This window comes from Homarus americanus, unplaced genomic scaffold, assembly GCF_018991925.1.
Source record: "Homarus americanus isolate GMGI-L3 unplaced genomic scaffold, GMGI_Hamer_2.0 scaffold16712, whole genome shotgun sequence".
Taxonomy (NCBI): Eukaryota; Metazoa; Arthropoda; class Malacostraca; order Decapoda; family Nephropidae; genus Homarus; species Homarus americanus.
This window is the reverse complement of record NW_024757794.1, coordinates 5981033-6006303: the sequence shown is the minus strand read 5'-3', so window position 1 is coordinate 6006303 and position 25271 is coordinate 5981033. Positions and strand designations below refer to the sequence as shown.

Here is a 25271-nt window from a genome sequence, read left to right as displayed (position 1 = left end):
TGTCACAGAAAGACTTCTGGTTGAAACAATTTTGATTAGGGAAATGAATTCTATAAACCTTAGTGATGGTCAATACAAAACTGATAATATGTTACATAAATTTACCTGTCAGTGGCCCAAGGTTAAGAATGTTTTGAAAGCATTTGAGTTAGATGTTGGATAAATGATGAGTGGGTCTCATATTTCTGACCTGACTTGACATGACTTGTTACATCACCCATTTTCATATGCGGTGGAGTGTGGATTAGTGGATCCCATGTTATTGGCCTGACTTGATGTTTTGTAAGGTCACCCTTTATATATAAGCCTTTCGGAGTCCCTGTAAATTCAGTTGCCTCTGATGATTTCTTGAATAAAGGCGTAAGCTAGGGTTCTCCATTGTTCCCTTTTCCTGTGTGGTTTTATTAAGATTTTTCTTGTCCACGTTTCCATTGTGGATCTACATAAAATACACAGAAGTGAGTATGTACACATTCTTACAAGTACATATGCAAATTTTATGCATTGTATGCTTTAAAATAAACTGTCTTGTGTGCCCTGGCCAGAATAACAGCATTGTCATATTTAGTATATTCCTTATGTACTTTTATGTATGTTTGGCATTGACTAATGTAAGTAAACTGTGAGCCTCTTACTGTCATTAAAAATTATGTTGCTCCCCCCTCAAAAATGATGTGCAAATATCTTTTCTTAAAATTAAACACACAGACACATATATATGTATTGTATATATATATTTATATATATATATAATATATATATATATATATATATATATATATATATATATATATATATATATATATATATATATATATATATATATATATATATATATATATATATACATATATACATATATACACACAGTAGTACCCCGCTTAACGCGGTCAATAAAACCCACAGGGTACCGTGTTAAGTGAAAACCGCGCTAAGTGAACAACAGAACATATGGGATTAATTCCAATAGAAACTGGCCCGATCCCCAAACTCCACTTTTTCCGACACAATACCTATGTTCTAGTAAAAATAACATCTTAATTTTATGATGGTACATGCACACAATTAATACTTAAGAGAAATAGAGAAATACAGTCGCCAAGTTAATGTCCATTCAAATAATGGACTCGACTCCCTCCCCCTCTTCTCACACTACACTGCTGGCTCTTCCCTCTCTGAGAAATTTTGGGGGAAAACCACTAAATTTTGATAAACAATACCTCAAACTAAAGTTAGGATAATACATTTGACATTGCTGGATTCCTTGTAAGACCAGGAATATTTTGAATATAAATGTCATATATTTTGCACAAAAGATAACATATTTACTCAGAGTAAACATTATATCTAAAATTTGTATGTCTAATGCAAAATCTATGATGTTTATATTCAAAATGATCACCAAATTGTAAGAATTCCAGCAATGTAAATTATATTCTGGCCGGGTAATTTGTATGAATTTTATGAGCTAAAACAAATATCTTCAGTTAATAAAAAAAAAAATATTCTTCACAACACTATCTGTCAATCAAAGTACCCCACCTTGCCTCCCCCCTCTTCCAACCGCAGGGTCAGTCCCAACCCTCCCCCCCACCCCCCACCAATCCTCCCTTCAAGAGATGTTGGGTGAAAAAACTAAATTTTAACATTTAGTATTAAATAATACCTCAGATTAAAGTTAGGATAATATAATTGACATTGCTGGATTCCTTGTAAGACCAGGAATATTTTGAATATAAATGTCATATATTTTGCACAAAAGATAACATATTTACTCGAGTAAACATTACATCTAAAATTTGTATGTCTAATGCAAAATCTATGATGTTTATATTCAAAATGATCATCAAATTATAAGAATTCCAGCAATGTAAATTATATTCTGGCCGGGTAATTTGTATGAATTCTATGAGCTAAAACAGGCAGTCAGGCAGGGTGGCAGGTGGGGGATGGGGCGAATCTAAAAATAGCTCTCGAGCCGGACACTCACCGCGTATACGTGGAAAAAACCCGCGTTAAGTGAAAGTTCAGCTCTGGCGAGGCACCGCGTATACAGTAAAACGCGCTAAGCGAAACCGCATTAAGCGGGGTAATACTGTGTATATATATATATATATATATATATATATATATATATATATATATATATATATATATATATATATATATATATATATATATATATATATATATATATATATATATATATAATATATACGGTTTATTGAAAAAATTCTGCAGCCCGAAGGCTAAAAATATACATTGGACATAAATGACTTATTACATACATTGGTGGTTTAACAAAAGCCTTCATTAGAGAAAGGTAAAGGAACATACAGTGAACATACAGATTAATGTAGGTGTTGAACAGCAAACTCGTAGTGTATAGTAACTCCCTCCCAGATGGTGTTAGGAGGAACTCACGTGGTGTAGTAGTTCCCTCGGATGGTGTTATGAGGGACCTGGCGTGGTGTAGTAATTCCCTCGCAGATGGTGTTATGTGTGTGTGTGTGCATGTGCACATGCGCACACACATGTATACATACAGTCAACCTTCACTTTACGCGGCCCCACATTCCGCGTTTCCATGTTTACGCGGTGCCCTGCCGGAACCCAGGATGCTCACATTCCGCGGTGCGTGTACCCCTTTACGCGGGTGAAGTATAATTTTTTTATTTAGCTCATAAAATTCATACAAATTACCCGGCCAGAATATAATTTACATTGCTGGAATTCTTACTATTTGAAGATCATTTTGAATATAAACATCATAGATTTTGCATTAGACATACAAATTTTAGATCTAATGTTTACTCTGAGTAAATATGTTATCTTTTGTGCAAAATATATGACATTTATATTCAAAATATTCCTGGTCTTACAAGGAATCCAGCAATGTCAATTATATTATCCTAACTTTAGTCTGAGGTATTATTTATTACTAAAAAGGTAAATATTCTGGTTTTCCCACACATTTTCTGGTAGGGAGGGACCGACTGACCATCTGGCAGGTTTGAAGAATATTTTTTTTTTATTAACTGAAGATATTTGTTTTAGCTCATAAAATTCATACAAATTACCCGGCCAGAATATAATTTACATTGCTGGAATTCTTACAATTTGATGATCATTTTGAATATAAACATCATAGATTTTGCATTAGACATACAAATTTTAGATCTAATGTTTACTCTGAGTAAATATGTTATCTTTTGTGCAAAATATATGACATTTATATTCAAAATATTCCTGGTCTTACAAGGAATCCAGCAATGTCAATTATATTATCCTAACTTTAGTTTGAGGTATTATTTATTAAAATTTAGTGGTTTTCCCCCCAAAATTTCTCAGAGAGGGAAGAGCCAGCAGTGTAGTGTGAGAAGAGGGGGAGGGAGTTGAGTCCATTATTTGAATGGATATTAACTTGGCGACTGTATTAATCTATTTCTCTTATGTATTAATTGTGTGCATGTACCATCATAAAATTAAGATGTTATTTTTACTAGAACATAGGTATTGTGTCGGAAAAAGTGGAGTTTGGGGGTCAGCCGGTCTCTATTTCATTTAATCCCATATGTTATGTTGTTCACTTGACGTGTTTCTCACTTTCCGCGGTACCCTGTGGGTTATATTAACCTCGTAAAGTGAGGGTTGACTGTACATACATACAGCATTTTTGGGCGGTAGCAACTTCTTAAGGACTGAGCCCATTTTATCTTAGTGTGTAGATTACAGTGTAAAAGGTAATTGTATATGAAATGAGGGCCAGACTAAGTAGTTTTAGGACATTGGTACAGGGTCAGCGTTGTTGCCTCACTTGGGTATGTCACCACTTCCACCAATCAGAGGCTGAGACTGGCAGTACCCTATAACACGCAATGCTTGTAATAGAAGTCATCACATGGACCACCATAGTTTCATATGGCAATTTGAAATACTGTAACCTAGATTTCAAAACAATTGAGTCCAAAGGTGTTAGGGTTTGCTGTATTGGTATTGGAAGCTGTTCAGTTACTCTTTTCCTTTATGACCAGATAAGACTATTATTTTTAATACAGTTATTTGCTCAGCAATAGTGTGCCACTAATTTCTTGCCTTCATTCTTTCACTTAACTGATTTTCTTGGCTTCTCATCAGTGACTCCAAATCAAGGCCAGAAACCAGAGCCTTGCTATCACGTGAGTGGCTTTCCGTCTGTCTGCTGGTAGTGTTCATTTGTTTAATCCATCACATTATTGATTGTAACAAGCTTGAAATTTCACACCAGCCAAGATACTGTAGCTGTTGTTGCCCACTGACTGTGGTGCCCCTTAAAAAAAAATCCTGGCTACTGTTCTATGCTCTTTTTGTGTTCTTGTCATAGTTCCCTTTTCATGAATTTCCAAGGCATGTAGTAACTAATTGTAGTGCTTAGCAGTGTGGATAACTGTAGCGAAGTACGAGTACGTATTATTGGCTAGACGTATTTGTGAAGGGGTTTTATTACATGTCCGGTGGCCACCAGATTGGGAAGTACTAGTGTAATCTCCTTGAATAGTAATTACCGTATTTCCTGTTTTATTGTGGTCTCTCTTTAGGGATAGATGTCTGTGTACTGTGTCTGATATGGATTTAAAATTGATTCAGATCAAAGTTTGTTTTCATAATACGGTAATAGCAAATTCATTGTCTGCCATGAGAACAAAATCAGAACCCATCCATCATCAGAAGAAATAACAAAGAGGGAGATGCGTATTATCATCAGAACAAACACGAGCTATCCTTGTATTATGAAAATCTGTAAGTCATCATAAGTGCATTATCAGATCTCCTGTGTATGTGTGACATCCAGAGTAATTGGCTAGGAAAGCTTTTGCAAGATATTTTATGTATTTCTTATAATTAGCGTTTTAAGAATCACTTACCTTCTTTACAACTTTTGGATAAATTATGATAGACTGGATAATTATTGGGCCACACATAGATTACAGTGAACTGGATTCAGCTGTTTAGTGCTGAGTAAATTGGTTTAGACATTGTTTTCCCAACTACATACACACACTTCTTTCCTTCCATCTGGATTTGGTTAGGTCTTTCATGGCAGGCTGTTATTTGTTTGTCAGTCCATTTTGTCCTTTGCTTGTTACAAAATTAGCATTGGGTGTCTCATCAACCATTTAACATAGGATCAAGTAATTTGTTATATTGCTGTCTGCAGCATAACATGGTGCCCAGATTGGTGCTGTTTGGCTTCCTATCCTTAATAAGGTTTCCCACCAATTTCTTAGCTTTCATAAAGCAAGCTTTTGGAATACAGTATTGAATGTAGGTTTAGCTTTCTATAAAGGAGCATAGCTGAACTGCATTGCTTCTAGCAAAGTGAATTTGAAATATTAAATGTAGCTTTAGCATGACATGGTATACTGTACTGTACTCAAAAAATAAAGTTGAACTGGTTTAATTTTCAAAATCTAAAAAAAAAAATACTACTCTACTCTATTCATCCTGGAAGAATATTTTCATTGTCATGCATTTTTGAAGTGCTATATATTTAAACAAAAAATCAGTTTTAAAAATGTAAGCAAACAATCTCTAGTTTTCTCAGTGGTAAGAGTGTGTTTGGCTATGATTTAGATTTGATATTTAATGTGATAAGTTTTTATGGTTTGGGTTTGACATGATTGTATAATGTAGAGGAGGTATAATGTAGCATCCCTAGTAATGGCGTGAGGTGTGCCAGGTCGGTGCCGGTGCTTGTGAGATGCGGTGCCAGTGTTAATGCTGAGGATGATGATGGTTGCACGCCTACCTACCTGGCGCTGCTGTACGCCTGCACCCCAGCTGCTGCTGCCCTGCTTAGCTTTCCTCAGTCCCTAGAGCACACCACTAAGGTAGGTAGGATGCACAGTACTATGCTAATGTATTTGTGTTGATGTTGCAGTATTGTATACTGTACATTATTTCGTGCTTTATTTCATCTCCTTTATATATTTATACCTGTACCTTTGAGACAAAGTCAAAGAATGTAGTTACTATATTTAATTTTTGCTTCCAGTTTGGTGTTATCATTAAAGATTTGTTGATAATACTGTAAAAGCTATAGTAAAAGTTTATATATTGATCATTTAGATACAGTAAACCCCCAATATACTGTATATGGTATGTGTTCTGATAGTTGCTGTTTTTCAGCCACCAGCATTACTCAAGGACTGTAATCCTTTGAAAATAAGAGGATTACTTTCTGAGACCATAAAGTCCATGACAATGGTAACATGCCTACACCTTTTGTGAAATTACAGTCATTGTTCATGTCAAACACCACAGTTTTGCATATTAACAGGTGTTAAGTAAATGTATCGACAGTACTAGGGGGATGTTCACTGCTTGTCCCACAAATTTTTTCTTTTCAGTATTAGAAATTTGTTAGATAAGTTAAGAAAATTAAGTTGAAAAACAGAGTAAATATATATCATGTCGTATATGGTCAATAACATGGGCAAGGGCTGTCATTTGAACACTATGTTCCCTCTATGGTTTGGCCACAATCAGGTGAACTGTGACACACATCCACTGGACAGTATTTACTGAACTTGTTTTATCTCAGTCATAAAGTATCAAGGTGGATTGCTTGGTCAGATGTAACAAGTTAGGAACATCTATTGTTTTACATTTATGTAAGTAAAGGTATTTATGATTATCATTGTAATTTTTTGCTTATCTTTTAATTTTTAATTTTGAGTCGTATAAGTGTCTTCTGATATTAATGCATTTATTACCATGTGCCAATATAGTATAAACATGTATGACAACTGTAGTGCAGCATGTGTTCATTTGATATATAAACCATTTGGTAAAGTAGAGATTAATATTGATTATAGTTGTAAAATAGCAAAGGTTTCTTCTTCTAGGATGGTTGCAACTTCTTGCATGCTGCCATAAAATCGGGTGAAGTTGAATGCATTGAGGTTTTGGTGCAACATTTGTTAGCAATGGAAGATGGTCCCAACCTCCTACACCGACTTGCTGGTGGGCCAGACCATCGGGGCAACACGCCGCTGGCCCTGGCTATGTCTGCCACTAACTGTAACATGCTGGCTGCACTCTGTCACGCTGGGCTAGATCTCCCAGCTTTGCTCAGCCATAATGCTAGACTTCTCAGTCTTGCATCATCACCAGCTTTAGCCTTTGTCTCTAGCTCTAGTATGTATTATTACTGTTGTACCAGTATTATTAAGCAGAATCATATTTTACCTGAGAATTTTCAGCAGAGATATCCTTCATGGTGTTAAGGGGGGGGGGGAGCTTAGCGGGAGTTAACTTTTACAAAAACAAATTTAATTACTCAGATCAGATTGGGTTTAGGCCATAACACTGTAATAATAGGGGTCAAAGAGTAAGGGATGAGGTAGATAAGTTGATGGCGAGTCATGGCTTGTATAAATCAGAATACAGTAAGGATATGATGAAAGGCAGACAAATGTTAAAGTATTGTTAAAAGGTAGGGATGATGAGGCAAGGTTAGAATATAAATTTGTAAGTGAAAGTGTGGCAAGAGCCTTCAGAAGTTGTAGTTCACTTTACTCGCATGTATGTAAGTGAAACAAACATTACTTACTAGATTGACTGACTACAATCCATATTGTAGACAGGTGAAGTGAAATGGAGTCCCATCTCCTCTTGTGTGACCATATTATTATTCATTTATATTGTATAAGGTGCATTTAGAAACAGGAGAACAGGGTGAAAGAATAGTCTGTGAGGGAGTTTGTAAGCGAGAGGGTTATTATGTAGAGGAGTGTATTGAGCTATGGAAAGATAGGAATGCTTGGAGGGAATGGACGTGCTGCTCTGTGGGGTAATGAAAGATTATTTGATAAAATTAGATGAAGTAGGTTTAGTTGTATTATTTAATTTTCAAGTACGTGAGTTTTTTCTTTGCATTTCTACAGGCCGCAGTGAATGCACATGTTCAGTTTGGCTTGAAGGGCTAGACTTGAATAGGGTTGGTGATGGAAGTAAGAGGCATAATGGAGATGATGGATCAGACAAAGATGGTGGGGAGTGTGGTGAGCGCTGGGCCATTGGGGCTGTGCGTGTGACCTCTGCAACTCTATGGGGAGCCCTGGAAGAAACACTAACATCTCTTGCATTACACCACTGGGATGCTCTAGCAAGGTATTATGCATTCTTTATTTTTTTAGGAATTATATGGTTGAGAAGGGTAGTAATTGAGAGCTGTACACTCGCTCCAAAAAGTATCTTAAACGGCGAGACAATATGACATGACGGAAGAAGGATTTTGACAACCCTACCGAAGCAACATTAGTCATGGTGTTTATTTTGAAATTCATTAGACCCCACCTTGAAGTTACTTTTTGGAGTGAGTGTACAGGGATGGTGATGCATGAAGAAGGCAGTATTGAGTACCCTTCTTGCTTATAAATAGAATACAAATGGTAGTTTTTTAGAGTAAATATGAATTAAAAGAAGGCTGAAGGTAAGATTATATTTAGGAATATCATAATTGAGGATATTTGGAAATTTATGTGTGGTTATACCTGTAGGATTACATTGTAGAAAATGATAAAAAAGGGGAAGAGGTGGTTCACAAGTGGTGTCATGTAGAAGGTACCATACTAGAGGAAAGGATTGATACAGAAATTATATCAACAAATTGGGTAAATGGACTGCTGTTTGGGGTAAATTTGACTCTGAATCTTGAATGTATTTTTTTATAACTAGAGCATGAAGTCATAAGCTCTCAAGGGCTTTGAAAGCAAAATGTTACAGTAAAGCCCCCGTTACTTGGCATCCGATAAGTCGGATTTGCAGTAAGTCAGTACGGCACTGGATAACAGTTACTTTTCTGAGTACTGCGTACTGTGCTTGATATACTACATTCACGGAAATGTAATATTTTTGCTGAAATGACGTACGTATTACAGTGGAAAGTGACAAAAACAATGACTTTCGCTTTTTTTCGTTCAAATGATGTTACCGTAATCGCTTTTCGAATGGTTTTCAGTTAAAAAAACTGTTGCATCACAAGTGAATTAGGATAGAATATTATTGTAATACAACAGTTTTTTAACTGAAAACCATTCGAAAAGCGATTACGGTAACATCTTTTGAACGAAAGAAAGCGAGTCATTGCTTTCGTCACTTTCCACTGTAATACGTACGTCATTTCAGCAAAATATTACATTTCCATATTCTCAGAAATAAATAGTAGTTTTGCTGAAACGTAATGCATTTCAATGTAAATTAGGATAAACTACATGAAAACAAAAGACTTTACCTAACCTTCCGATGTTCAAGATATGTTACTCGTTTTTTTAGTAGTTTTCGGTTAAAATACTCTTATATTAGTGATATTCTATTCATACTGTGCTTGATATAATACATTCACGGAAATGTAATATTTTTGCAACTACAATGCTGATGTCAACACAAGCGTGGTTACAGCGAGACTGACTGAGTGAGGGAGAGCTATGCGTGTGTGTGTGTGTGAGGTTGCGGGAGCGGGCGGTGTCCCGTGTTCGGTGCCGCGCGCGAGTTGAATGGCGCGCGATTTGAATGTACTTCAATTACTTCAATGTACAGAATATTCCTCCGGCGGGGCAATCCGCGTATTTGCAAATCCGTGTATTATAAACCCGCGTATGTTAAGGGCCGACTGTACTGTATATTGTATACTGTACTGTATAGGTTCAATACCAATAAGTCGGCAAATTCAATTACTCAACAAGGTCTCCGGCCCATATGTGCTGAGTTATGGGTTTTACTGTATATTGGAAAATAGTGATAAGAATTAGAAAAGAAAAAAAAATACATACGGTTCTGTGAAAAATTAATTAAAAGGCTCAATGAATAAAATAAGATTGTGTGAACTTTTTTTTTTCTTGACAAATTGAGTTTTGAAAAGAGTGTACAATGCATTAAATTAATAAAGAAACAATTGTGAAATGTTACGTGATATTTGCTGGTGAATAATGGACATGCTAGCTTGCTACTACTAGAATAGACAATAAAATCCATGTAACTGATATTGAATTTAAAAAAATAATAATTTGAAGTAGAGAATGAATGGAAGTGAAGGAGATACAGGTAATCTTTATTGGGTTACAGAAATATATAAGAAATAGTTCATAAAGTTGAATGAGTACTTGTATATTATGTAATATGGATAGATTTCTCTTAATATAACTCAGTAATGTTTTTGGTAACATGTTCAGGGAAATATGAAGAGGTGTACTAAAACTGTGTCCTGTTAATTTTTCCTTATAGCACTCCATTTAGAAATGAAGGTATTTTGTAAAATTATATAATCAAAATGTAATAATTAAGTAATTTTTTCATTATACTGTATATTACTTTTAATGTATAGGAACCAAGGTGCAGGTGGGCCAAGCTTCAGCAGTTGTAGCCGTCATGGAGGCCAACCCCGTGGAGAGAGACGACGATCAGACCCTCTTCATGACATGGAGGTCAACACTTCATTCCTAGGCCTCAGCAAGTCTGCCATAAGTCATTTCTCCATTGGCCACCATAAATGGACACGGGTAAGTGCAGTAGTTCAGGGTTCGAGGGTAGTAAGCAAAGAATCACTCCAATCCTGATTGTCCCTCCCCCTCATATCTAGTGCATGCTTCACCCCATCCTAACATCTTCTTGGTTTTTTTTATCTCTATTCTACTGTTCACCTTGTTTATAAAATTTTAATATTCTTTCACTTTCCATTCTTTCAATATGTCCAAGCCTTCATAAAAAATCCTAATTTGCTTTTTACTCGAGCATTCTATTATTTCCACATCTTCTGTTTTTCTTATTCTTTGCATTCTGTTTATTCTGTACAGTAAAGCCTCCGATAACAACGGTTCGACCAACAACTTTTCATATTTAAAACCCTAGTTAATTTAGGACACAATTCAATTGACGTCCTTATTTCATTCGTATTTATGACCAAATTATAATAAAAATATAATAAAATTACATTTTCATATAAATAATAACTAAATCCCGATATTTATTAAAAAAAAAAGTACTGTAAAAAAAATTAAGAGCGCCTTGCGCAAAGAAGCTGCCTTGCTAATGAGTGGTAAACAACAGTCGGAGCTTGGCGGGCCTTTTGTTTACACGCATCTGGAACAGGAACAGGAGAAAAACTTTCTCAGGTTTCTTACAGCATTTTTGCATCCCTATTCAGCATGAGCAAGAGAGCAAGTGACGGTAGTGTTGTTTCAAAACTTAATAGAAAGTGTATAAGCTTAGTCGAGAAACTAGATGTGTTAAAACGATATGAAAAAGGTGAGAGGTCTGTGGATACTGTATTATATGGAGCAAACAGTGAACATATTTTCTGAAGTGGATCCATTAACAGAACAAAGCATTAAAATTTAAATAAATGCAAATGACCTCTACAAAAAGATGTATAATGAGAAAAGAAAGCAGCTGTGCAATGTTCTTTCGACAGCTTTATTATTCGAAGGCCTAAACCATCAACATTAGCTACGCTATCAAATTCACCATCATAAGCAGCTTCAACATCAACTTCAGGTTCAGTAACAGTTTCAGCAACAGCTTTATGGAAAGCTACAGCTTCAGCCAGAGTTGAACCTACAGCTTCAGCCAGAGTTGAACCTGGTGACTTCGTCATCTGAGTAAACACTCGCACAATATTCATTGGCTGTCCTTATGTTTTAGACTTTACCACCATTGGTAAGTAGAATTTTTGCTTTACATTCGTAAATATTATTTAAAACATATATGAACAGAAATTAAGTGTTGCTTTCATATTCATATGCAGAGAAATGACGATATGTTTTCACTTGTACGCACTTACTGATCATACGTTGGTGTTCCCAATCGTCTCGCTTTATTTCTTTACCATTAGTGGTTAGCTTCCTCCAGTGTTCAATTTATTAACATTAAATAACATTTATAAATGCCTTCCGGGCGTTTAAAAGTTGATCAGACTCTTCACGTTAAATTCGAACATTATAATTCGGTCAAACCTGTTGAATACAATTCATTTTAGTATTTCAAATAAATCATACTTAGGCAATCATACATAAATGTTTAATCCAATATATATTTACATAACAATCATAGCTATGTAATTAGTCTAATCTTAACACCTATAATGAGTACTTAATTTGCCATATCTCTGTGTTGTCACAATGATATCTGATGCAATGGACACAGTCTACCTGTGTAAACAATAAGTACAAGTTAAACTTACGTGTTGAAAGTCTCAAGAGAAACAGGTTAGGTGTTGACTATAATGGGGATAGCTACAGTGGCAGTGCCCTGCCCGGCTTCACAAGCCCAGCGCTGGCTGGCCGACTTTGCTGCATAAGCTGTTTATACACAAACAAGCTCCCCTTACTACCACCCAACACCCTTCCTCCTCTGGATCTCTCCATCTCCACCATCTCAATACTCTATATATTGTATACTCATTACTGCTTGCGGTAACAACATTACTTAAAACATACATACAGGTATTCATTTTTTTTAAAATTAAGTTCACTACAGCTACAACCAGGGTCTTATTTTCTTCAGTTTCTTATGTAGAACCATCGTCACTCACGAAAACAATGCTGTCTTGTCTCCCCGTTTGTGTTTTAATATTCTTTGTATTATTAATGAATTGCATTGTTCATTTCACATATATAAACATTACTTCAATCAAATACATATTCAGTAATAAACAATAATGAATCTTTTGTACATATTCTTAGGATAGATGACTGTTTCCTTGAGTGCGCACGTATACATTGGGGTTCGACTATCAGTCTCACTTTTCTTTAATATCAGTGGTTACTTTTACTGTACATTAAATAACATTATTAAAACATACATATTTTTAAGATTAATTTTACTCCAACAGCAACCAGGGTCTGATTTTCTTCAGTTTCAGGTGGAAAACTGACATTATGGGTATAAACACTGACAACAATGCCGTCGCTTATCCTCTTGTGTGTTTTAATATTCTACGTATTATTAATGAATTGTATTGTTCATTTCGCATATATAAAGATTATTCAATCAAATACATATTCAGTAGTAAACACTAATGAATCTTTTGTACATTTCTTAAAAAATATATGACACGGTATCCTTAAATGCTCACGTATATGTTAGCGTTTCCAATCCATCTCTTTTTTTTTTCTTTGCCATTAGTGGTTAGCTACTTCTATTGTTCCATTTATTAACATTAAATAACATTAGTTAAAACATATATATTCATTTTTTTACATTAATTTTACTACAGCTACAACCAGGGTCTTATTTTCTTCATTTTCTCGTGTAGAACTATCGTCCCGGACTCCCGGCTGTAAACACAAACGAAAACAATGGAGTCCCATCTCTTGTGTGACCTTATTATTATTCATTTATATTGTATATGGTGCATTTAGAAACATTAATTCAAGAATATAGTTTGCAATTTTCATTAATTGTATTGTTTTGGGTGGAAAAGTGTGTAAATGGCCACACAAAAGAGATGAAAAGGTTTATTTTAATGATAATTAATGATTCGCGATAAGACGATTCACCTTACACTGCAATATTGGAGGACACATTAATGTCGTTATTTGAGGCTTTACTGTATATTGCTTTCAAACACATCACTTCTGTCACTTCTAATTTGCTCCTTCCTCTTACATTTGGGGTCAGTGCTTCTCTCCTTTATAATGTCTTTTACTTAATTTCTCAATCCAACAATTATTATCTCTCCTGTCACTATCACTCTGTATCATATAACAGTCCATTTGCTGACACAGAGTGTAATCGTTATTAACTACAAGTCAATCATTCAATTACAGGGTGAGTATGGCTTGGTGAGTGGCCCATATGATCTACTGGTGAACAACAGTGCCCAGGATATATGTATTCACCTGCACACCCTTGAAGCAGTGGCTTACTCACTCCTGGTTCCCCTTCCTATCCTCAAGAATTATCTACGCTTGGTAAGGATTTCAAAATTTGCTTCTTAATGTGTTTTGGTAATTAGTATAGCCTTAATTATAATTAGTAGATGTCTCCTTGTGGATAAAGCATTATTGTTTTAGCCCTTTTCACTTGCAAAGCTCTTATCCTACTTGATGCAGTGTGCAAAAGGTATTCACAAACCCCCACCATTAAAACAGGCATTATTATTAACTCCCATTGCACAGATCTATCTGGAGAATGTAGTACAGTATAGTATTCTCACTTCTACTTCATACAAAACTTTTTAATCATCAGGGATTTGTTCTGTCATATTATTTATAGATAGTCTTCAGAGGTTTGTTTTGATTTGATTTGGCAAGTACAGTTTCATGCAGTATATAATGCTGTCGAGCTTATTGTTGAATTTTTAACATTCATGTTGGCGCTTTTTGTAATGCTTCAGGTAGTTTCAAGAACATGTTTATCTACCCACATGATTACTGTATTAATATTATTTTTTTCAGATTGAGCAGTCACAGTGTGTGGTAGTATATGGGCCTCAGGACAGTGGAAAGCGTTCCCTTGTGAGATGTCTTGCCCACCTTAAAGGTGGTGGTGTCATTGGTATGACCAGAATAGATATGGGTGGTGGAAGGACGTTTAGTTTGGAGTCTGTCCGAAGCATTGTGGAAAGTGGGGGAGGTCTTGTTGTGATGGAGCGTGTTTCAAGAGAAGCTTGGCCAGGAGTATGGGCCATGGTTCAAGGAGTCAGCAGTGGAACAGTTCTAGTGACTATGGATGCCTGGAGACGGCCAGGCGGAGGGCAGCTTGAAGGTGGAGTGCTATGGGTACAACTGCGCCATGACAAAGAACCCTTGGTCTCAACCCTGACCCGCTCTCTTACACGACATATAGCCTCACTATACGCCGGAGTCTTCCCATCACCCAATTCTCAGACACAGCTTGTTATTGACTGGGTAACTGGAGCATGGGGACGCCTGACTGCTACACTCATGGCTTTAGGTTTCTCATCTGCTCTTCATGGCCCTCATATGTTTACACAGACTCTACTGGCAGCCAATAATCCCAGAGATATCTTGAGGTATGTGTATCAGATTAAGATTGTGCCAGTAACACTTGAGATAATATATTTTTGGGGTTATGTAAAGCTTTTTATATACCTATTATTCAGAATGGCATCTCAGTAACAGATAAAATAATAAAGGGTCTTGGTGAATAACTTCTTTCCTGAGGGCTTCAGACATGTGTGCTGGGCGTCCTGAATAAAGTGTCTGTATATTTTATTAGTGCTGCTAGTCTTATCCGCAGTAGGATGCTTGTGTAAATTTTTCCTCAGATACTTAATTTATCATCATCTCCATACCACTAGGTATAAAAGACCCAACAGCAATAAGTCATCATTAGAATTTTTAAAGATTCCTGCAAAATAGGTAATGTAATTTGATGCACTCTTTACTTCATGCCATACAAAATACATTTATACATTTGATAAAATAATTTAAGTAGATTCACGAAGACCACGTTTTAAAGTGTTTAATATGTTGTTTAATCTCTTAATTAAAGTTTGGGTTTGTATTTTAGGTCACAATTTTTGCTAACCTTTGACCCTTTACTTTAAGTCATATCATAAAAATTTGTCAACCACTTGACATAGGCTGATGGGACATGGTATTGTGCTGGTTTAATTACCTTTTAGTAATTCAAATGTTTCTTGATTAGTTATTTAATCTTTAATATTCTTATTATAATTAATGTTTATACTGGTTTATTATTGTTATTATTATTATTATTTTATATATATATATATATATATATATATATATATATATATATATATATATATATATATATATATATATATATATATATATATATATATATATATATATATATATATATATCTTGATAAAATCCACGTTTTCATTGTGGATTTACATGAAATATATATATATATATATATATATATATACATATATATATATACACACAGACACACACAGTGGTCCCTCGGTTAACGAACGGTTCGATTAATGAAATTTCGGTTAACGAATTATTTGCCATAAAGATCTTTAATTCGGTTAATGACCTTAAACTTCGATTAACGAAATCCTTACGAACAACACGTATTGTTGTGAGCATCAGCTGATGGGCTAGTCTGCCAATTCAGTAATCGGTTCTATGTTTACATTCGTTTCCAGTGGAGTAAATATCAAGAAAGTTGTGCTCTTTAATATTTTTGCTTTTTTTATATTAAGATTATTAGTCATTTTAAAATTTAGTTAACATATTGATAATATATGTAGCACAGGGAACTAACTTTTTGTGCTCCCATCATCCGCTTGACTCAGCCACCAGGCGTCAGCTTGGCTTTGTTGACAGTGGAGTGCCATCTATTTTGTTGGTGTCTTGAATATTTTTGCATTTTTACATTAAAATTATTGGTCATTCTGAAATTTAGTTAACATATTAATAATATATAGCACAGTGCAGTGTTGATTTAAATAAAATAATCTTGAATTACACCTAGTGAACTTAAAATTATATTGGTGAAATGACGGCATCAAGCATGGGTCCCCTGTAAGGTGAATTCTCCTCCATCCCCACTTCCTTCTCTTCTCCCTTCTCCTCCACCCCCACTTCTAATTCCCATCATCATCAACCAGGAACCTTTACATACACACCTCAAAGTAAGTTTCCTTTACTGAATTTTTTTTTTTTTTTTTACTTTGTATGTACTTTTCGGTGAGCTGGAACCAATTACCCAATATCCCATTGAAACAATGGATTCAGTTAACGAACGAGACTGTGGAACGAATTGTGTTCGTTAACCGAGGGACCACTGTGTGTGTGTCTATACAATATAAATATATAATATATATATATATATATATATATATATATATATCTATATCTATATCTATATCTATATATATATATATTATATATATATATATATATATATATATATATATATATATATATATATATATATATATATATATATATATATATATATATATATATATATATACACACACACACAGTAGTACCCCAATTTACGCGGTCAATTGAACCCACAGGGTACCGCGGAAAGTGAAAACCGCGTAAAGTGAACAACAGAACATATGGGATTAATTCCAATAGAGACTGGCCCGACCCCCAAACTCCACTTTTTCCGACACAATACCTATGTTGTAGTAAAAATAACATCTAAATTTTATGATGGTATGCTCACACAATTAATATTTAAGAGAAATACAGTCGCCAGGTTAATGTCCATTCAAATAATGGACTCAAATCCCCCCCCCCCCTCTTCCCAGCTCACTGGCCCCTACCTCTCTGAGAAATGATTGGGTGAAACACTAGATTTTAACATTTAGTAATAAATAATACCTCAGACTAAAGTTAGGATAATATAATTGACATTTCTGGATTCCTTGCAGGTCAGGGAATATTTTGAATGTAAACTTCATATATTTTGCACAAAAGATAAAATACTTGCTTTATGTAAACCAAATTATTACATTAGATCTAAAATTTGTATGTCTAATGCAAATTCCATGATGTTTATATTCAAAATGATCATCATATTGTAAGAATTCCAGCAATGTAAATTATATTCTGGCCGGGTAATTTGTATGAATTTTATGAGCTAAATAAAAAAAATAGAAATATATACTTCACGCGTATATGAGTAGATGCACCGCGGAAAGTGAAAGTGGTTCTGGCAAGGTACCACGTAAATCGCGGAAAGTGAAACCGTGTAAAGCGGGGTAATACTGTATATATGATAATTATAATTATTCATGGGAAATAAAATTTATATTAAAAATACAAAATTAAATAATAATTCATAGTAAAAAAAATAAATAAAAATACATTAAAAATAGTATTGATGATAATAATAATAACAACAACAACACTGTAATAATAATAATAATAATAAAGAACCATAAAGAAAAAAATATAATATAAAAAGTGAGAAACGATATATGTATGGTGTGTTGTCAAAGTAAGAGAAACAATATTGAGACCCTGCAATTGTGTGTAAATGAGGCAGAATGTCAGATTGTCATCATAAGTCTATAAATCTGTTTTGTGTAGGCTTATAAATTTTTTCCTTAATACAATTCATATCAGTAATTTAGAGAGACTTTTTCAGGATTAGAACAGAAAAAGATACAGTACATGAAAAATCTGTGATTATTTATCCAGAACTGTCACATAAATGGAATCCTTTTATTTATTTGATTCATTGATTGAGGGACATATGCTATACTGTACTTACTTACACCACTGAGTTTGGAAATTTTTATCTTGAATATTAAATGTTTATTGTCTTGTGTAAAAATGTATTGTGTGATTATAATGATAATTCCAGTTCTAAATGAAGCAATTTATTTCCAGAGGAGTGCAACACCTGTGGAATAATGTGATAAGCGCAGAAATTCGTTCGGAGGTGGTCACTGTTTGGAGGAAGTCCAGTGTTGGAGGGGAAGTAGACGAGGCCAGGGTTACTAGCATGGCTTTGTATGTAGTTATTCAACGCAGTCTTGCACCAGGCTTACCCCTACCCACTCCAGAAGCACATGATTTCTTGGCAGCTTTAGATGGTGGTCTGGGCAGATCTGCTTTCCGAGGTATAAAACCAACTCTTCCATCGTCTCGACCAAAAGACTTACCATTAGAAGTGCTAGGTAACAACCCTTGGAAAGGTACATCATATGAGAGAACAGGCAGCCAGCAGGCTTGTCCCTCTGTGGGCATGGCATCACCCACATCACCAGAGTGGGATGAAGCTAATCTAACAAAGATTTTGGGTCTCTCACCTATGGGATATGCGTAACCTCGGCATCTCATCTCTCAACTTACCTCGTAGTATTGTAGTGACTGTGTGATTGGAGACCCTTGAAGTTCTCTTCCCTTTACCAAACTTCTTCCATAAAGCCACCTGAAATTTACTCTTCAGAATGGAAGTTCTCTTAAGACTGTTCATGGATCTACTGTAGTGAAAGCTGATGCCCTAAAGCCACCTTGTACGATCTCAACTTGACGAAATTTTAATCTACTGCTGTAAGGAATACAAAACCCTTGGATCACTCATTACTCTGAAATCTACATTGTTGTTTCATGTGGTTGAGTTGTGTTTGGCATTTTTGCTCAACTCTGCCTACTGTATAGGTGCTACGTGTGATTGTTGCAGTTGAAAAGTATAAAGAAATAGTTTTCTTGAGTGTGGAGGCATATGGCAAGTGTATTAACAGTCTTGTGTGAATGCCTCCCTTTATCACTAATCTAGCAGTGGCCATCCTCATCTTTATTCACTAGCATATTGGAGCAGCTTGATGTGATACATGCATTTGTTCTTCCAGTGGTTTGAACTATTTTTGTTTCTTAATGCAGAGCTTTTTTGTACTTATGGAGTGATGAACAATCAGACACATGCACAGGTAGAGGAGGATCACAGATCATAGCTTTAATATTAATTATCAAGATTATAAACTCACTTGTTCCCAGTAATGTTCTCCCATGATGAGATTGAGGAATCTTGAACCTTGGGCAGCTGTCCTAGTGATGCAAATTGAAATATCCTTGATACAACAAGATGTCCAATGCAAGGCTCACACACATTAGTTGAGCAAATAGAAAAAGGACACCAAAGGGATTCCAATTCCTGATCAGCTTATGAGAAATAAAGTTCAGGTTTTGTGATATGATGACCTAGAGCCAATAACATAGCTCAGTACCTCACTAATAGCACTTTTTATATGGATCTTCCACTGCAAAAGATCATTTCAATATTCCTGACAGACATATATGAAAGTTTGCAATATATTGAGCTAATTACATGTTGAGGAAATATGAAGTGTATTTATGCACAATATTAAGATTTCTGTTTGAGGTCTTAACCATTATGATGAATCAATAAGGCAATATTCAATATGTCTCCCAGGTCCTCTGTAGGGGTATCCAAAGAAACTATTGTTTTTGTGTCATTCTATAGTCATGTGATATACTCGTTGTGGTGAGTTGTCTCGTGGCGTTAAGTAATAGGTAATGACTGTGTGATATTGTTTGCAAGCAATTACATGATACTTAAACAAATGTTTAAAGTAGGAATGAACACATAGGTCTCGTAGATTGTGGGGATACACATACACCTCCAAAAGTGGAACATGTTTAGCATAACATTTGTTTAGACACCTGTTACATGATCTCACATCCTGTAAAGACGTAGCATATCTGTATTTCTGCCAAGATCCAGGGACACTCGGTTTTATAGAGTTCCACTTATTAACAGGAATGCATAAATGCATTTTGATATTTTGTAAATGAGAAAAAATTGCACAGCAGGTACATCTTGGTGATAAGAGAGCACATGTACAAAAGATGATAATTCATTGGCTTGATAAATCAATCTCATAATGCAAATGGTAGATTGATTAAACAAGAAGTAGCATTAGTAGCTGTTTTAATCAATCATATGCTGTAGTCAAGGATTCTGGCCTTGCATGTAGTAGGTAAATGTCATAAAATTTTCTGTTTTCAAATTTGGACCTTAGTTTTTGTCTATTTCAACCTAGACTTGCTTAGAAGTATGTGTCATGCTCAATCTTTTTTGCATAGATAATTTTTAAGACTGAGCTCCATTGGGTTTCACAGTATGAGTTGTGGTATATTCAATTGATAGGTTGATGTTATGCAAGGACCTGATATCTAATAATCATAATATTATTTATGTGGCATTAAACACTTGAGTGTAATGGAAGTATATTCCAAGATGGATATCTTATCATTTGATCACTGATATTAGAAGCATCCAGTGGGTGTGTTTTGTAAGCTCAGCAAATCAGTGGATAATGGGTGCCTTTGATCAGATGAAGAACTGGCCATCTTAACAAGCTGTTTTTAAAACTTGTTAGAAAAGTTCTCTTGTACTTCTCATATCTCCCAATACTGTAAGTTACAAAATATTAATGGGGCATTACGCACTTCAGCTAGTTCACAGTTGTCCTTCCCTAAGTGATAAAGTCTGAAATTTTTTCCCATTATGAACTTGTATCTGGAGGTTAGTCTCATATTTATGCAGTATATAAATATTAGGGGGTGAATGCCTGGAATTACCAGGTAATGAGAAACATCCTTGTTTTGTTGAATTTATACCAGTGATAGTTAACCTATTAAAATTACCCTTGATAGAATTGTTCCTTGATGAAACTTTTTATTCTTAATTTGGTATATGTTAGCTAGAATCATTTTGTGTTTTTGTATGGTTCACTTTTAATGACCTTCGTGAAGTAATTGAGCCTCTAATTATCTGCGGTTTTGTTCACATACTATTATAGTAAAGCATATTATCTCGGCAGAATTATTAATATACTTGTACACAGTTCATTGTTCCATATCAGAAAATCAAATGAGACAGGCACTGGCAAAGTTTATGTTTAGTGTGTAGGCTTTGTGAGGATTATGGAAAATGTTGTCCTTTCTAAAACTTCTCGTAAGGTACCTGCAATCATTTGTCTTTTGGTATTGTGAGGCATCATGGTAACTTGGCAAGTGAACAATTAGCAGATCAAGTAGGAAATGATAACATTACAGTGATAACTCAGGCCTTCTCATATGTAAGGGTGGAAATCAGTATCTGACACGAAATGGTACCTACTGTAGAATGATTATTAGATTTAACAAATACAGCCTCCAATTTCTTTGTTGAAACCAAAGTGCAGTGTCATAAGAACACATTGTTTAAAATCATTGATTTTGAAATTCTTGCCTTTAGAATATTGTATTGAAGAAAAGAGAGCAGCTTATGATGTTTCCAATTTTCTTTATGCTTTCTTTTTTCCATGATGCAGTATACTGTGTTTAATGTTCATATTACAGCTGTACCTTGATTTCTCAAACATGATTAACCACAATCATTATTTATCAGAAGACAATTCTTATGATTAGTGTTTACTGCATTGTTTATAATGTATATGATTTATGAACGGAAATGTGTACATCAAAAGCAAACACTAACATTGTGGCTAATCTGCTTATGGGTAAATTACTTTTCAAATTATCAAGGTGATAATATAATCAGCAGGTGCCTTCAGTATAGCTATTTACTGGAGTTCCAAATACAATACACACACTCAAGTATTTTACTCGTATTTTTAGCTCTGCAATTATCATATCTCAATGGATATGGTAACAACTACTGTATATGCAAGGGCAGTATCTGTCAGTAGTGATTAGTGATTTTATGTCACCCAAACTTTTTAAGAGACTGGCAAAATTTTTTAGATGTACTGTACTGGATTTTTTTATGTAAAAAGATATGATGTTTAACTTCAGAATTCAGTTGTAATTTTTTTTCTTTACAGTATATCATTGCTATATGGGTTTGTCTACAAGCTCCCCCCCCCCCCTCTCTCCTCTCTCTCTCTGTCTCTCTCTCTCTCTCATTTTTATATTAAGGTTACCCCGTATGTACAGTATATTAGATTATATTAAAATGTGGTAGAGTCAGCAACAGAAGTATGATTGTTGAAGAAATTTTCCCATTTAGTCATCTGTTGTTGTCACACAGTTTGAGACACCGTACTACCTCTTGGAGCTCCCTATTCCTTTTTTTTCCTTTTTTTTTCTGTTTCATTAATATCAGTTTCTGCTTCTTGTTTATGTACTGAGGTAACCTTGATTATTTCTTGAATCCACATTTTTTTATGTGAGAAAGTGCCGACTGCTTCACCTGTTGGACAGCCAAGCCAGTGTGCTGAATACTTAGGCAAATGTGTTTATTGTTGTAGGTGGTAATCGACACAGGTGTGGAGATAGTCCGGAACCGATACTTATGTGTAAGGTTTTCCACGGTGCCATTCTTCTCTAAAATTGGTTAAAGAGTGTATGAGATAGGCAGTTGAGTGGAATGAACTAACCATGGCCCTGGGTTGCCAAGTGACAAACCATGGTCCTAAGTTATCAAGAGGCTAACCACAGCCCTGAATTGCCAAGTGGCCAACCATGGTCCTGGGTTACCAAGTGGCCAGCCATGGTCCTGGGTTACCAAGTGGCCAACCGTGGCCCTGGGATACCCTGTGGTGAATCATGGCCAGGGGTTGAATTATTACACATTTCCTAAAGATTATATTATGAATGTGGATGGGTTGTGTTCGATCAGGTTGGGTGGAACTCAAAGACAAATACTTTTAGTGATCAAGATAACACATATTTTATTTTTTAACACTTGCTGTTACATGCTGTTAATAATCTGTAGTAAAAGAAAGTTTGGCTTGGCTCAGTTTTTGTAACATTTGGAATTTGTAGTAAGCAGCCAGGTTTTTCATTTCATTATTATTGCATGGAGAGGATATATGGAAATATCAGCTAATTCATTCTCCAAAAGATTAGGTGTTCAGAACTCTTTTCACGGAAATAACACATAACTAAGCCTTTCATGTGTATCTCAACAGAAAGTAGGTTATGAATGTGAGTTTGGTTCAATTAACAGAAGCTGTAGTGAAGGTCTCATAACCAGGCAAGATGGTCCCAAGGAAGAGGTGTTGCCATCAACTAGGTTTATTATATGTTAATGTTGCACATGAATATGATGGAATTTTTCTAATATTGGTAGAAATGTGAAGCCTCATAATCTTTATTAAACTTCTCAATCAGATCAAAGTTAGTACTGTATGCATCATTTTTGTGATACTTGTTTCCAGTATGTAATGCCTCACTGTATTGTTTAATCTTGTAGGAGACCTTGAGGTTGTGTTTCTTACTTTGTTATGATTTAGGAAACATTAACAATTAAGTAGAAAGACAAAGTTGAATACTGTATTTACTCTTTGACCATTTAGTTGAAATAGAAATATGGAAGAGATGACTTCCTTGGCACAAATTGGAAAAGTAATTAAGAAATGGCAGTAATGAAGTGAGTGCTGTGAACCAGAACAAGGCAAGACTGACCAAGTCAGCTATTGATGTATTTAGTGAGGCATGTGTGAAACTTGAATGGACTTAGTGCGGGACTAAATGCCTGAAGCTGTCGTCATCAAAAGAATCTCTTCTTGATTGTATATGTATGTACAGACCACTGTGTAAACAAAGGGTATGTATTTTAAAATGTACAATTAATGTATTTAGCTATCATATAAAGTGTACAGTTCTTTTTCTTAATAAAATATAAAGTTGTTAAATCATTTCTTCAGATAAAACTTGTACTCACACTCTCTCTCTCTCTCTGCGTGTGGTTTTTTTTTTTAAGGTTATGGAAGTTGATGAACTTAGCCATATGTAAATGGAGGTTGAGGGAGGGGGGTGAAATAATGGGTATGGTTAAAAAATAATGTCCAAGAACATTAAGCTGTGGTGTGTGGGTACAGTGTAAATGAGGCATAAAGTCAGATTAGCAACCTGGAACTTGGTCACAATTTTTGTGATGTCATATGACAGAAGGGTCTACCAATAGACAATACATTATGCTTCCAATAGCTTCCCAAGCTGTAATACCTCCATGTTTAATAGCTGCCTACTACCTACTTATCTCTGCAAGGGATGACCCACATGGAGCTAAGGCACTCTTTTTTCCTGACTTAATGATCTGAAACAAATAATTAAACACCCTACACTCGACTCTATTCATACTCAATTTCTGCCCCCTTGAGATCTTCTGATCACAATCTTATTTCTATTAAACCAAACTGGACACGACCACCTCCTCCGCCTTTCTCTCGACGCCAATTATGGCACTATCGGATGGTAAACTGCTAATCCTTGTGAGAATTCTTCTCTGACTTTCCTTGGGATGAATGTTACCTTTCCACTCGGGATGCCTCGGTATGTGCTGGCAGCATTGCTGGGGTTATACAAGGTGGTATGAGTGCATTTATTCCATCTTCCTCCAAAACTTTCACTTTACAATCATGGTTTGACTCTCCTGTTCTCTTGCATGTAGGGAGAGATCTAAGGCGTATCTAGTTATGAAACTCTCCTCCTCCTATTACCCACTCCTCTTTCATTACTTTTAGGAATCGTAGAGCCAAGCAGAATTTTAAAAAGAAAGACCGCTGACCCGACTAACTCTTCTCCTAGTAAATCCTTCTAGTACTTAACTAAAAACTTCTGTAATAGCTTCTGTACACCCTCTTTCCTCCCTCCCTTCCGACCTGGTAACTCTATAGCCAACTCTACCCCTAATAAAGCCAATCTCTTTGGCACCTCATTCTCCTCTAATTCCACCTTAGACAATTCCAACTCTATCCCTCCTACTGAACCTATGCACTTTCCTTTAATTTCCACTCGTAGGGTTGCTGGTGTGTTATCCAGGTTGGATGTGAGAAAGGCAC

The 25271-nt window shown here is 35.3% G+C and overlaps 1 protein-coding gene across 2 annotated transcripts in view; it reads left to right on the top strand.

Moving 5' to 3' along the window:
* LOC121857741 (cortactin-binding protein 2-like) overlaps positions 1–24122 on the top strand; it is a 115380-nt gene extending 91258 nt beyond the window's left edge. For both annotated transcript variants that reach the window (XM_042353864.1, XM_042353863.1), the window contains 7 exons: positions 5720–5870; positions 6888–7179; positions 7929–8154; positions 10367–10541; positions 13809–13952; positions 14439–15016; positions 18343–24122. In XM_042353864.1, the coding sequence (XP_042209798.1) occupies positions 5720–5870; positions 6888–7179; positions 7929–8154; positions 10367–10541; positions 13809–13952; positions 14439–15016; positions 18343–18781 (2005 nt within the window). In that variant the 3' untranslated portion in view covers positions 18782–24122. The remainder of the gene's footprint in view (positions 1–5719; positions 5871–6887; positions 7180–7928; positions 8155–10366; positions 10542–13808; positions 13953–14438; positions 15017–18342) is intronic.
* Positions 24123–25271: the final 1149 nt, after the last annotated feature.